The 16,034-nt window shown below is 39.7% G+C and overlaps 1 protein-coding gene across 1 annotated transcript in view; it reads right to left on the bottom strand.

Annotated features, from left to right (window-relative positions):
- LOC127445583 (synaptotagmin-7-like) overlaps positions 1-16,034 on the bottom strand; it is a 213,897-nt gene that overhangs the window by 84,432 nt on the left and 113,431 nt on the right. The window contains exon 4 of the mRNA XM_051705738.1: positions 15,861-15,995. Within this exon, the coding sequence (XP_051561698.1) occupies positions 15,861-15,995 (135 nt within the window). The remainder of the gene's footprint in view (positions 1-15,860; positions 15,996-16,034) is intronic.

Raw genomic sequence — 16,034 nt, 5'->3', positions numbered from 1 at the left:
TGCCAAATTATTTTAAAGCCATATGATAACTTTGTGTGAGGAACAGACCGAAATGTAAGTCTTTATTCTCTGATAATCATTCCCTCCGCCGAAGCTCCGAAATGAATTACACAAACCTGATGCAGCCCGTCTAATGGTGCAATATTTGATTTGAGAGGTACAGCAGAGGGAGAGATTTCCAGTGAATAGCAATTTCATTTTCTGAATTAGATTGTTTCAGCAGTCTTGGAATATGGTATACAAGTCGTATGAAGCACTTTAATGATACTTTATGGTGTTTTTTATTATTATTTTTGAGCTTCGGAGCACTTTGGAGTCCCCATTCACTTTCATTAAATGGAAACTAGCAGACAGGAAAATTCACACTTAGTTTTCCACGGGGGGAAATTATAATACAGGTTTGAAACGACATGAGGGTGAGTAAATGATGACAGAATTTAAATTTTTGGGTAAACTATTCCTTTCACTGCCCTCTCTATCTGTGCTAAATATTTGATAAGTGAGGAAATTGTTAAGTAATTGTTGGAAAGTCTTGAAAAATCATTCCCAAACCAATACTGACAAACACTGACAAGATATTTTCATCTGCACTCATCCAAACACTGTTTGATGGAGAAGTGCTGGCGATTCTTGAGTCCTCAAGCAAATCCTTGAGCTTCAGCAGAAACCTGTAGCTGCTTGTTATTACAGAGCCTCAAGATGACAGGTGATAGAAACCCTAATGGAGAATGTGTGTATAAGGAGGCTGATGGAAAAAGTAGATGGTAGGAAGAGGAGAAGAAAGATCTGAGGTAGGGTTGCAATTCTTACCTACCCAAATATAGAAACCAATTATCGGTCGAAGATGGGAGTGGAAACATGAAATGAGTGAAGGAAAAGTGCTTAAGAGGACTGAAGTAGAGGCAACTAAATAAAATAAAATAATAATAATAATAATAAAAAAAAAAAACATTCTGAAATGTTCCTCATCAAATAAAAATGGTAAAACAAAACTTCTACATGTCAGGTGTCTACTATTTTTAAAATGCTTTGATAAAACCTGTATGACGTGAGGCTGTATCTGTTAGCCAGCAGCGTTAAGACAGAAATGCAATAATAGCATTTCTGCTGCTACAGTTGGTAAATTTGATTAATTTCTCTGATTCAGTTCAAGTGAGTCTGTTTCACTGAATCGATTCAAAACTCATCGAGTCAACTAGTCATTTGTGCTGCCACTCAAACATGTTAACTCAAGTCCCAGAGAGGCATTTTCATATGTTTTAGTAAAATATACACTGGCGGCCAAAAGTTTGGAATGATGTACAGATTTTGCTGTTTCGGAAGGAAATTGGTACTTTAATTCACCATAGTCGCATTCAACTGATCACAAAGTATAGTCAGGACATTACTGATGTAAAAAACAGCACCATCACTATTTGAAAAAAGTAATTTTTGATCAAATCTAGACAGGCCCCATTTCCAGCAGCCATCACTCCAACACCTTATCCTTGAGTTATCATGCTAAATTGCTAATTTGGTACTAGAAATTCACTTGCCATTATATCAAACACAGTTGAAAGCTATTTGGTTCATTAAATGAAGCTTAACATTGTCTTTGTGTTTGTTTTTGAGTTGCCACAGTATGCAATAGACTGGCATGTCTTAAGGCCAATATTAGGTCAAAAATGGCAAAAAAGAAACAGCTTTCTCTAGAAACTCATCAATCAATCATTGTTTTGAGGAATGAAGGCTATACAATGCTTGAAATTGCCAAAAAAAAAAAAAAAAGATTTCATACAAAAGATGTACACTACAGTCTTCAAAGACAAAGGACAAAAGGCCAGATGTACAACTAAACAAGAAGATAAGTACATCAGAGTCTCTATAGACTCCTCACATGTCCTCAGCTGACAGCTTCATTGAATTCTACCCGTTCAACACCAGTTTCATGTTCAACAGTAAAGAGAAGACTCAGGGGTGCAGGCCTTATGGGAAGAACTGCAAAGAAAAAGCCACTTTTGAAACAGAATAACAAAAAGAAAATGTTAGAGTGGGCAAAGAAACACAAACATTGGACAACAGATAATTGGAAAAGAGTGTTCTGGATCTTAACCCCATTGAGCTTTTGTGGGATCAGCTAGACTGTAAGGTGTGTGAGAAGTGCCCGACAAGACAGCCACATCTATGGCAAGTGCTACAGGAAGTGTGGGGTGAAATGTCACCTGAGTATCTGGACAAACTGACCGCTAGAATGCCAAGGATCTGCAGAGCTGTCATTGCTGCACATGGAGGATTTTTTGATGAGAACTCTTTGAAGTAGTTTAAGAAGTTCTGCAATTTTTTTTTCAAATCGTAATAGTAATTTTTCATGTTATTAATGTCTTGACTATACATCATGATCAGTTGAATGCCACTTTGGTGAATAAAAGTACCAATTTCTTTCCAAAAGAGCAAAATCTGTACATTATTCCAAACTTTTGGCTGCCAGTGTATGTCGGTACATATTGTGCTTTATTTCTATGTTGGGGCACATACTGTAAATGAAAATAACTATATTTCAACTTTACTTGTGTTCATTTAGTGAAAAAATACTTTTTAAAACATTTTACTTCTTGTAGTGAACATTTTGAATTTACAGGTACTTAGCAGACATAAATGTTAGGTTCCTCTTTATAAAAACAAGAAAAAATACAATTTTAAGCCATTTCAGAGCAAATATATATAAACAAGGTATTATTGCCATAAGGCTTATATCGTCGCTGTCCGATGAAAAACACATATCTCCACTTTTGCCAATTTTGACATTTTACCATAGACGGAATGTGCCAAATGACATCTTCCTACTGTTTGTATTGCTCATCAAAATGACCAATGAAAAGTTGCTTAATCAGACTATCTGTTTAACAAGAATCTCGACTGGTCTTGAGAAGTGTCCATCTAAACAATGTATGTCCTGCCCTTATGTTTTGAAGAGTGTCAACTAATTTACCTCAGTTGTCCGGCTGTCACTTGAAGCTAGAGTCGGTCTGCTCATCTATAACACCACCACCAAGGTAAAGTCCAATTAAAGTCCAATTAAAATATCGAACGGTTCACTATCAGGGCCCGTATTCACAAAAAATCTTAAGGCTAAAAGTAGCTCCTAACCTGGAAATTTAGGAGCAACTCTTAAAAATTAGAGGCATTTCACTCCTAATTTTAGGACTCGTAAAATTTCCATCTAAGAGTAATTCATGAAGCATTTTAATGGTAAATGTAGCTCCTAAACCCACGACAGCTTAGAAGTCCTCCTGAGGACTTCTAAACCCCTAGAGTGGCTCACAAATTATCCGAAGCATGCCTACTTTTGTCAATTCACATTAAAAATAATGTTTTAGAATATTATTATGACATAAACCTTTTAAAAAGGTATCACCTGAATCACAATTGAGTTGGTGTATTTTAATAAGATAACATTATAATATTATAAACATTATGATATTGACATTGACCTTTAAAAAAAGGTATCGTCTGAATCTTGAGGGTTTTTTAAATTATTGCACAGTTAGTTAGAGGTGCAATTTCACCCAAGAAAAAGGTTTTGACAATGCACACATTCTTTTGGCCACAGGCAAAATTAAACTGTGTAGTGTGGATGAATAGGAAAATTCTGTCAGCAGAATCATCTATCAACCTATACATGCACTCTCCAGACTGCACATCGTCTGCCAATTCATAGTGTACGTTTTCCAGTGGATGCGATACTTGCTGTTCATCAGACAGCACCGATATAAGATTTAATTTTTAGCTACAGTATAGTGCCCAGCCCTGTGTCACGTCTTTTAAAGTCATACACGTTTATCACCCCAGTCAGCTTGCATTAAAAAACGGGCTTATCAAATATGGTTAATTTCATTTTCCTATGTAGTGTCACTAATCAGATAATTTTGGACATTTTTAAATCCTTGCAGGCTTGACAGCTTAATGTTATAAATGTTATCAAATGATTACTGAGTGACAGTACTCAATGTAATAATCGTCGGTCTGATGCCTCTTGAAAGCAAACTGGTTTCAGCCACCAATCTGGCTCACAGTCAATGTGAGGGCCACTTGTATAACCACTTTGAGCTACATAAATGCATGGATTACATAGCTAAGCCATTGATTAATGATCTGGTATTCTAATCAAAGTTTTAACTAAATGCTTTTACTATTGTTAACTATTATTTGTTTTTTAAAGGAGTAGTTCACCAAAACAATGACAATTCTGTAATTATTTACTCACTCCCATGCTGTTCCAAAGCTGTGGAACACAAAAGAAGACAGTTTCAAGAATCTTCATGCAATCTTATTTTCTATTCAAGCTCCAAAAGGGACAAAAAACATGGAAAAAAAGTAAATGATGTGTCAGTGATGTCAAACCTGGCATGGCACATCTGTTTTTTGTTTTGTTTGTTTTTTCTGAACATGATGTCAGGACATCAGCAGAGGGAAAGATTTTCAGTGAACAATGACTTAAATGTCAGTCTGTTCCTCACACAAAGCTTTCGATTGTCTAATGACTTCAGTTATATAGATTGTTGGTACATTGAAGGTTTTAAATGTTTTGTCCTTTTTTAAGCTTGACAGACACTATGCACTGTAGTTGTATAGAAAAGAAGATGGTGTGAAGATTCTTCAAAGTTTCTCCTTTTGTATTCGATGGAAAGAAATAACAGCATCCAGGTTTGGAACGACAAGTGGTGAGTACACAATAACAGAATTGTCATTTTTGGGTGAGCCATTCCTTTAACTAAACCATTATTTTATGCACAACAGCAGTTATGCTTTCATGTCACGGAAACTTGCCCAAACTTCTCAAAAGAAAAATAACTCAGCTTCTGACACTCACTTTCTGGGTCTCAAGCTGCCGGAGTGCAGGTGGCTCTGGACAGTTTGCCACCTCCCGGACTTGCTGGTCCCTGCGCCTATGCAGCTCTCACTGCGACTGGATCCACCCACTGCCCCCCCACCCACATCCCCTTTCTCCAGTGTTCCACTGAAAAGGGAAGAGAGCAGCAAATATGCAATAACAGAAATGACAGGGGAGTTTGAGTAAGCATTAAAGCAAAGAAGAACAAAAAGTATAGATAGATTGTTCAGAAGCTTCAGGCAAAGCAATAAGGGATAGAGGTAGTAAACGATCCCAGTCGAGCCCCAGCTGTAAAACAAACAGGAGTACACAATGCAGGTCCAGAGGGGGCTTAGGTTGTGGGGCTGGAAGAGGATGCAGGTGGGTCTGATTTACTCGGAACATGGGATAACAGTAACAGGAAGGCAGATGGTATTGGTATACAGCATATGCTGTGGAATACGTGCAAACTGTTAGTCATCTATATCAGACACCTTGGGCTAAGAAAAGTAATGTTGATGTATGCCACTGTCACTCTACAAAGCTGAATAAATGGAAGATAATTTTTTCTTCATCTTAAAAGAAAATCAGAATAACATATGAGCATTATCAGAATCAACATAAGTTTTTGTTCATATTGGGCTGTGATATTACTGAATTAAAATCAAAATTGTGATTTGGCCATGTCGCAGAAATATGATTTGTTGGGTGTAATCTGATTACAAAGTAATTAGTTACTGTAATCTAATTACATTTGTAGTCAAGAAGTAGTGTAACACATTACAGTACATCTAAATGTTTTGTAATCAGATTACGGTTAATGAATTGATGAGCTGATGGCCACTAATATGGCGAATGCGAGGAAAAATTGACCACTGAAACAGGTCAACAGCGAGTCATTATTATGTTGTAACGTGTGGTGCTCAGTGTATGGATTGTGTATGACAGAACAAGGGTGAACTATAGACACTTTTTTTAATTCACTGAGTGAAAAAACAAACTTTTGTGTTAAACTGTTTTACAAAGTAACTTAAAAGTAAATTAATTAGTGATGTGATTTATTTTCCCTAAAAGTAATCAGTAGTCACCTGATCAAATTTTTAGAGAAGAAATTTGTAGTGGATTGCTTTTTTAAGTACATTGGAAAAATGCTAAATTTGATCAAATACCTTTTTTGTTATTTCTATCAATACATGTTAAAGATATAGGCTGCCAGTTCCTTTTCTGTTTTCCATTATTTATTAATCAATCAGTTAATCAATCAAATCTTCAAGTGTGACAGAGTCTGATGTTCAGCACATCTGGACAGTACAACAACAAAACTAACACTCCAAAAGAAGATGTTGATGGCAATTTAAGACATAAGACAGTAACATTTGCGCATCAACCTCTGCAGGCGGACAGAAAAAGGGGATTTGTAATTTATTAAAACAGATGAACAGGTTGCTGACTAGTGTTTTAATCTGTAAGTGTATTAAATGTCCCTTTACTTTTTACCATCTAGTCCAGAGTGATTCTTTCAATATCCCCTTATTAAGGGGCATTCACGCTGACTGTGATTTACGTGACAATACGACTGGCAAACGTTGTCGTATCATCAACAGTTGCTATCGTTCATGTTGCATCAAACTAAAAATTAATGACTCATTTTCAGTTCGAGGCAACATGAACGATACCAACTGTTGTGACAAAGTTGAGAAAAATTCAACTTTAGATACAGCAGTTGAGTAGGAACACTTTAAGCTATTAGAGTCAAATTACTGTCAAAGTGAGTGTCAATGAATGCAACCTACGTAGAAAATAGTCTGTATAATAATAGACACTGAAATCCTTTTATTTACAGATTTTATGTTGTTGAAATTAAGTAAATACTAATGACTATTATTAATAAAATGTGAATTAGTAATAAATCAAATTATATTAATTAAATGCAACTATGAAAATAATAATGATAAACAATTGAAAATTTTTGGAGAATTGCCAACTTTTAAAACTGTGACACAGTTCAAACTACACAGGGGAAGTGACAGGTGACTGGAAAGACAAAAAAACAACTACCATATAGGGCACAAAGATCTAGTCATGAAAACATAGCAATACAGTAGTAGAGTTAACGGTCAACCTTCTACATTCAGTCAGATGTGGAGTCTGGAATAGACAAATGGCAAGAACCCAATCTAGATGTTCTTGAATAAACCTTTTACGATAAAGGTCAGAGGTTTTGAGGGTTGTCCGTCTCCATGGATAACATACATGGGCTACAGGTGAAATGTTAGCAGTTAGTGACATTAGTGGTGCTGGCAGGGCTGTAGGGAACAGGGCACTTTCTAAGAGCAAGAGATTTAATTTGCATATGTAAATGTTTTTAGAGTTTGTGTTTGGTCTTTGTCTGCCAGTGTTAGGTCCAATTCCCCCAGATCTTTCAACCAAAAACTTGAAGTAATTGTTAACCTAAAATTAAGATTTTGTCAGCATCTACTCACCCACACATTGCTTAAATGACTTAAAATTTAAGTGACTTAAATGAAATAACAAAAAGTTGTTCTGTTCAGCTCACAATGTTATCACATGACAAGAACCACAAAGAATCTGTCTATCCTGGAACTGAATGGACTATTTTTATGGTAATTGTTTTTCATAGTTTTTGGAGTTTGGCAACCATTGGCCCTCATCCACTTTCATTGTAGGGAAAAAGCAGCTTGGAGACACTGCAAAATATCTAATTTAGAATTCTATTGGAAAATTGTTAGGCTTCGTTAGGTTGCATAGATCAGGGCTGTCGCTTGAAATCTGGAGGCTTGGGACAAAATTTTATCGGTGGGCCCACCTCCCCTAGGCTGAATCGGTAGGTTATAGCATAATGGACATTAGTGGAGCTCCTTCGTTTCAGGGCCTGGGACAATGACCGAGGTTGTTCTACCCTGACCCTGACGTAGATGATGATATCATTTTCAGTTTTGGGTGAACAATCCCTAAGGACAGAACCAAACTATCACAGAAGCACCTTCTAGACACCTGAACAGAGCTACTATCTCATCCTCTAAGATATGAAGATGCCAGAGGATTGGGTAAAGTGATTGCTTTTGTATATGGACAACTTTTGTAAATGTAGAGTGGGTGATCGAATATACTGATTACAAATTCATTCTGACTTGAGTGAACACACTCTGTGTTATTAGTGCATGTTTGTTGGAGAGAATGTGGATTGTAATTATTGGCATGTGGATGAGAAGTGGGCGGAGACCTCCAGCCTCCTGCATCCATTATTGTCTGCTATCAATTAGACTGTGATTTATCCTGGGAGATTAGCCAGAAAAGTCTACTGCCCCTCGAAGATAATGACTTCAATTAAGCAATTAAAACACAAGGAAACGCAAGACTGCAGCTAACCCCATAACCCTCGGTGGAACCAAATTTATGTCTCTCTGAGGATGAGAGAGTGATGTGTTGAACCAGAAATTGGACAGTTCTCTCATTTCAGTCTGGATTGTGGTGTACACTGAATGATAATAAGCCTACTAAAATGCTAGAAAATGATATGGATTGCCTAGAAATAGCTCTTACAGATGGGGTCAATGGGAAATGTATGACTGACGTTACTGGCAGACTTTTGGAATGTGGGTCGCTCAAATTGACCTCGCGGAAAGAAGTAAAATGTTTAAAGCAAGTCATCAACTTTCTCAGCCTTTCTTTATGTGTCAGATTATGGGTAGATCTCACAAAAACCTTCCAGAAATGTCCAAGTCATAATTCACCCCAAAACCTACTGAGCCCCTTAGAGGACAGGGTGGGATTTTTTTTTCAGAAATAGATTTTCATGCCCTTGCAATAAGTTTTACGTTACCTCGCAATAGTTTGCGTTCCCTCGCAATAGGTGGCTTTCCCTAGCAATGAGTTTTGCATGCCCTCACAATTAGCTTTGCAGTCCCCCGGAAAAGTTTGCATTCCCTCACAACTTTACCATGGTTTTACTCCAATAACCATATTTTAACCATGATATTCATAGTGAAACCATAGAAATAATAAAGGAAAACGAAAGCAATGGTAATAAAAATTACAATTTTGTGGTTATTATGGTTTTACTGCAAAAATTAGAGTTTAACCATTGCATTTGAAGTAAAAACATAGTAACCACAAAATTAACAATTGTTAATCTATAGTAAAACCATGACTTTAACCAGCTATGAGGTCACAGAGGTCTGGACCTCTGTACATTTTTCATATTAAAAAATAAAATTGGAAACTATCAGTGGTAAAAATCAGCAATTGAAAACTTCTCCTTTGAGTGTCTGAATATGTAATTCAGTTTAGGCAGTTGGCTAAATTGTTTAGTGTCTTCTGTGTGCAACAGAGTTGTGAGTGAGGACGCGGGTGCAGCCCCTCCCACCCAATACTTTGCATCATCTGCACTAAAACTGACACTAATCAAAAAGACACACGCAGACAGAGGGCGTATATTATCAAAGATAATTATTAATTATTAAAATCAATAGAACATTGATGAGAATCAATGTTAGTTTTTTTAAATCCTTTAAATCAACAATTATCAAAGATAATCATTAATTGTTAACATCGATGAAACATTAATTAAAATTAACACTAGCTTATTGATCATTCAAATTCAATCATCAAAGATAATTATCAATTATCAAAAATCAATAGAATATTAATAAGGATTAACATTGACGGGGCACCACCCTGAAATCAGGGACTAATAACCGAATAGTAAAACAGTCTCAATATTAGATTGTTTTCTTAGGAAAGTTGACATCCGAAGAATATCGATTTTCGGGAAAAAAAAACAATGAATGAAGGTTTGAATCCGAGCACTGACATCCCGTCAGCATGACACAGGCGAAACAAACCAAAACACTTCTCTTTGTAATATAAACAAAGTTTATTTATGCAGTAATATCAATTAATAATTAATACAATGCAGTCAATAAACTTCCGACTTACAACTACAAACTAAACAGTGATATGATTAGATATGGAAATAAAATAATCCTATAACACATAAGGTGTGTGTGTGTGTGTGACAGTGTGTGTGTGTGTGTGTGTGTGATTAGTAAGAGAGAGAGAGAGAGAGAGAAGTGACAGCCCTAAAGCCGATTTCGCGATAGTGGGAGAGAAAGCAGCTGTGTTCATCACTCAGAGACGCGGTTTTACGAGCAGGGCTCGTAAAAGTCCTGCGTTATTTGACTCTCATGGATGAACTCAGTTTCTGTCTCACCCACGATGGCGAAATTGCACAATCCAATTTGGTTGGACCACAATACAGCAAAACAAAATCGTGATAAGTAATACCCTGAGTATTAAAAATGAGCGGACATGGCGGTCCGTAAACTGTACAAGCAAAAAACCTTGAAACACAAGAATAACACGCTATAATATTCTATCTCTGCCCAGACGTAAACCTCTTACTTGTATCGCATGAGGACACAGGTAGAATGTGTTTTCCTCCGTCCTTTAACTTTGACCCGGTTCCTTGAGGCTCGGGTGATGACGGGAGGCCGTTTCCTTGCTCTGTCGGCGGGCGGTACGGCTGTTGATTCTCGGCGGGCTGGCGAAGAACTCAGAAATGTCGACTTGATTGAAGATGGAAGAGAAATCTTTAATCTCTTCACTTCTGTAGGCAAATGGATGAAGATGCGAATTGCTGGGCGGTCTCCTTCGGATCTGTTAGAGTGTTTGGTTGAACACAGAGTAATCTCAACTCGTCCAGCGAGATGGAGATTGTATGGCTATAGTTTCAAGTCGGACATTACTTCCTTGTGCCACGAGGTTGCACCGGAGAGCAGCAAAAAAAACTACGTCTATATTCGGTGAACAAAGTCGCTGGAAGTAAATTCTGGAAGCATTTCAGAATTATTTCAACTCCTGATGATGTCATGTTTGAGGGACGTTCTGTTGTGTGCCTCATCCAATAGGAGTTGAGAGTTCGATCCTTTAGTGAGCAAGGCTTCATGGATTTGTAGTCTGTTTTGGACTCCCTTTGTTTGATTTTGGCGCGATTTTTATCAGTAAAATTTACGACTTGGAAGGTGGGGGCTTGAGTTATGTTTTTATGACTGTTAGGCCTGCCTTTGTCTTCTATCTGAATACATGAGGCCCAACAATATATATATATATATATATATATATATATATATATATATATATATATACACACACACACACACACACACACACACACACCGATCAGCCACAACATTAAAACCACCTGCCTAATATTGTGTAGGTCCCCCTCGTGCTGCCAAAACAGTGCAAAACCGCATCTCAGAATAGCATCAACACAATTGTACAGAGCAGTTATCTGAGTTACCGTAGACTTTGTCAGTTCTAACCAGTCTGGCCATTCTCTGCTGACCTCTCTCATCAACAAGGCATTTCCGTCCACAGAACTGCCGCTCACTGGATGTTTTTTGTACCATTCAGAGTAAATTGTAGAGACTGTTGTGTGTGAAAATCCCAGGAGATCAGCAGTTACAGAAATACTCAAACCAGCCCATCTGGCACCAACAATCATCCATCCGATTATCTAATCAGCCAATCGTGTGGCAGCAGTGCAGTGCATAAAATCATTCAGATACAGGTCAGGAGCTTCAGTTAATGTTCACACCAACCATCAGAATGGGGAAAAAATTTGATCTCAGTGATTTGAAGCGTGGCATGATTGTTGGTGCCAGACAGGCTGGTTTGAGTATTTCTGTAACTGCTGATCTCCTGGGATTTTCACACACAACAGTCTCTACAATTTACTCAGAATGGTGCCAAAAACAAAAATCATCCAGTGAGTGGCAGTTCTGTGGACGGAAATGCCTTGTTGATGAGAGAGGTCAACAGAGAATGGCCAGACTGGTTCAAACTGACAAAGTCTACAGTAACTCAGATAAACGCTCTGTACAGTTTTGGCATGAAGAATTCTGTGATGCGGGTTGGCACTGTTTTGGCTGCACGAAGGGGACCTACACAATATTAGGCAGGTGGTTTTAATGTTGTGGCTTATCGGTGTATATTCAGTCCTACAATTATAAATCACAGAAGAACAATTACGTATCCATGGAATTGAACTGCATAATGTTAAAAGTCAGGTCTGGCATCATATTAGGCTGAGCATGCTGTGCATATTGTATTTGTTCAAATTGTGTAGTTTATTAAAAAATAAATACAAATTTGAAACAGAAAGAGATGGGAGGCTGCTAAAGACAAAGCTGGATTCAGAGGACCAGATATTTGAATCATGATGAAAATAAACTATAAACTAATAACCATGCAGTAACCATGTTTTTTTTTTTTTTGTTTTTGGTGGAAATCATAATTTTATTTTAGTAATACTGTAATAATCATGATGCAACCACTCATTTAGATTTTTTCTTCGGAGCCGAACGGTCATGCTCACTGAGCTGAATTTCCACGACTGTTCATTCACCTCTGCTGGATCTGACGGCGCATTTCAGTGGCTTCTCCCCCCTCTGCACTGGTGCACTGCAGAGAATGCCCCTGGGCGCTTCGGCAGAAATAAAAGAGTATATTTCTCTAAAAGAGTATATTTCTCTAAAAGAGCGGCACACACGGGATGTCTTTTTAAAGACGCGTCTTTCTAAAGATGCTTTTCCGATTGTGTGTTATTCCCGGTTGCGCTCGTTATCTCTCGCCTTCTGATGGTCACGATCACTGTCTTTCGTGTCTGGGAACTGCTCACGCGGAGACAGCGTTCGTGGATGGTCATGTTCTCATTGCGAGGACATGTCCATGGCAACGTTGTGGTTGCGGCTCGCCTTCGTAAGAAAGCAAGCCACCCCAGAGGCTCCCCGCCTCGGTCCTTTTACCCACGGGTATGAGGACAGCGCGGCTAGCACTGGGGGTGATTTGGGGACCCCAATGGGACTGCCTCTGCCTGGTATCCCCCCGCAGACCTCCCATTGGCGACCCAGGGACAACGAAACCCGCTGCTCTGGAGCTGGTCAGCAGGTCTCTCCATCTTTTTGTTACCTTTTGCATTTAATTGCGCTGCATGCCCAAGTGGCTGCAGTACTCAAGAGCTCAGCAAGAATGGTTTCCTTGTTCCCTGGGTCACGTATCCGGTGTGCATGGCCATCATCACGACCACCATCCACCACTCTAATTGGCAGGTTTGGCGCTCCAGCGGCAGTCTCCCATTCTCAACTATCTCGATGACTGGCTAATCCTAGCTCATTCTCGAGACATGTTGTGCGCACACAGGGACCTGGTGCTCTCACACCTCAGCCGACTAGGGCTTTGGGTCAACTGGGAAAAGAGCAAGCTCCTCCCGGTTCAGAGCATCTCTTTTCTCGGTTTGGAATTGGACACAGTCTCCTTGACGGCGCGCCTTACGAACGAGCATGCCCAGTCGGTGCTGGCCTGTTTGAAGGCATTCAAACAGAAAACAGCGGTTCCACTGAAACTTTTTCAGAGGCTCCTGGGGCATATGGCATGTCGTTGCTGTGTCCAGTGCGTGCTTTACACATCTATTTGGATCACACGCAGAACTTTAGAATCTCTGAGCAGCTCTTTGTCTGCTTTGGTGCACAGCGGAAAGGAAGCGCTGTCTCCAAGCAGAGGATTGCCCACTGGCTCATTGACACCATAACTATGGCATATGTTGCCTAGGACTTGCCGCCCCCGGTAGGGCTACAAGCCCATTCTACAAGGGGTGTAGAGGCTCCTTGGGCCCTGGCCAGGGGTGCCTCTCTAATAGACATTTGCAGAGCAGTGGGCTGGGCAACACCCAACACCTGTGCTAGGTTCTACAACCTCCGCGTGGAACCGGTTTCGTCCCAGGTAGTGGCACGCAACACAAGCGGATAAGCCCGGGATAGCCGGCCGGGTGTATTGCTTGCACATAGCGCCTTCCACCTCCCATGGAGCTGAAGATGTGCACCATTAATTCCCAGTAGTGTTCACAAACTTTGTTCCCTGGTTGACTTCCTCCGAGCCCTGTGGCAGTCGAGTTTTCAGAGAGACTTGCTGCCGGCCCAGTACAAGTGCGAACTAAGAGTCCTGTTCTGGGGAAGGTGCTCTGCATGTGGCGGTACCCTGTAAGGCTACCCCCATGCGATATATATCTTCCGCTAATTCGTTTCCCTGTTGGCAAACTGTGTCTTCCTTGGGCAGAGCCCCTCTGCCCCAGTCTCCATGTTTGTAGTAACTCCTCCCCCATTGGGCAGGATCTACCTTGAAGACACTCCACATGGTTGGAAAGACCATGTGACGTATTTTTCCACTTAAATATCCCCCCCCTCTTTGGGCGAGGTGTGGTCTCCGCGGTGTCTTCCCCTTGGGAGGGACACCCCACGACTTGACCTGGCGGCCCAGTCGGATAATCCCCCTTCTTTTTTAGGAAGTGGAAAAAAAGAAGGGGAAAAGAGGCCACGACTGGGTTAAACCTGTCTGTCTTTTGGGTAGTCAACTTGTCCCCAAAAAGGGCTGTTCGACACTCATAAATATGTTGGGGGAGGTTACGTGTCGACCTGGTGTGCTGGCTATGAGGCACACAGTAGTCTGCCCACCACACACCACCAGTTCACGTAATACAGTTCAGCCAATTGTGGCGTTTCGTATAGGGAACCCTAGTGTCACTACACTGACACAACGTCGAGTAAGTGACAGATAGGGAACGTCATGGTTACTTGTTTAACCTCCATTCCCTGATGGAGGGAATGAGACGTTGTGTCCCTCCTGCCACAACGCTGAACTACCCACTGAAATGGCCGGACCTTATATCGGCTCCTCAGCATAGAACCTGAATGAGTGGTTGCATACCAGCTCCTTTTATACCCGTATGTCCGGGGGAGTGGCATGCAAATACCACTCGCCAATTTTCATTGGCCATTTATCAAAGACCAGAGGTGTCTCGGGCTCCCAAGAGTGACCCCTAGTGTCACTACATCGACATAACGTCTCATTCCCTCCATCAGGGAACGGAGGTTACACAAGTAACCATGACATTTTACTATAGATTAACCATGGTTAATATCCAAATACCATGGTGAAACTTTTGTATTTGTAGTAAACTCATAGTTACCACAAAATGATGATTTTTTACTTTTGTTCTCATTTTACTATGGTTGCACATCGAATATCATGGTTGAAATATGGTTAATGTAGTAAAACCATGGTAAATTTATTGCAAGGGAATGTAAACATTTTCGAGGCAACGCAAAACAATTTCAGAAACAAATAACCATCCTTTAAGGGGCTCAGTAAAAAAAGAAGAAGAAGAAGAAGAAAAAGAAGAAAATATTATTTTACACAAAGAAAATGAAACCTCTTTTAGGGTCGTTATGATTTTTGGCATTGTGACAATATTGTCATGACAATTCAGCACATTTTCTACCAAATTCTCAGTAGCCAACTGTAATAATAATAATAAATAAATAAATAAATAAACAACTCATTACTGTATTGGGGAAAATAGATTATTTACATTGTAAAATATTAAACGTTAATGAAAATTATTTTTTTACATTACAATAATGAGAATTTGGAGGGGAAATATGCTTAAAGGCATAGTTCACCCAAAAATGAAAATTCACTTTCATTCCATCTTTTTCCATACACTGCAAGTAAATTGTGACTGAGGCTATCATTCTGCCAAACATCTCCTTTTGTGTTCCATGGAAGAAAGAAAGTCCTATTGTTTCGGAACAACATGAGGGTGAGTAAATGATAACAGATTTCTTTCTTCAAATTGTCTCCTGAATGGTCCTAAAAGTAGAATACATTGTCTTAATGCAAAATATGATTTCATATACAATTTATTCTGGAAATACGACCCAGACATTTCTTCACGAGATTCATCCTAATAGGTTTCAGTAATTACTATGACACAGAAAGCCGTTGTAAGCTAACGGGGAAAGTTGGAATAAAAGGTTGGAAGAGACAGGAATGAATGCTGACTTAGCTCAGGAAAGAGGATGGCCTTCCCCTTTCAGTACAGCCCTGCGCAGAGTGAAGGGGTCCCTTACCAGCCGTAACCGAGACTTACTTGGGCGTGAGGCGAGGGTCTCCATAGGGGGCGTAGGGGGACATGTTTAAGAGGAACTCCTTGGGTGGGTAGGAGCTCCATCGCTGCTGCACATTGCTGCTGTCGTTGTTGTTCCAAAAGTCCCTGTCTAGATCACTAAGACCAGAGAGAGAGAGAAAAAAAGAGACAGGTCAG

This window comes from Myxocyprinus asiaticus, chromosome 1 (genome assembly GCF_019703515.2).
Source record: "Myxocyprinus asiaticus isolate MX2 ecotype Aquarium Trade chromosome 1, UBuf_Myxa_2, whole genome shotgun sequence".
Lineage (NCBI taxonomy): Eukaryota > Metazoa > Chordata > Actinopteri > Cypriniformes > Catostomidae > Myxocyprinus > Myxocyprinus asiaticus.
The sequence above is the reverse complement of the archived record's forward strand: the minus strand, read 5'-3'. Positions and strand labels throughout refer to the sequence as shown.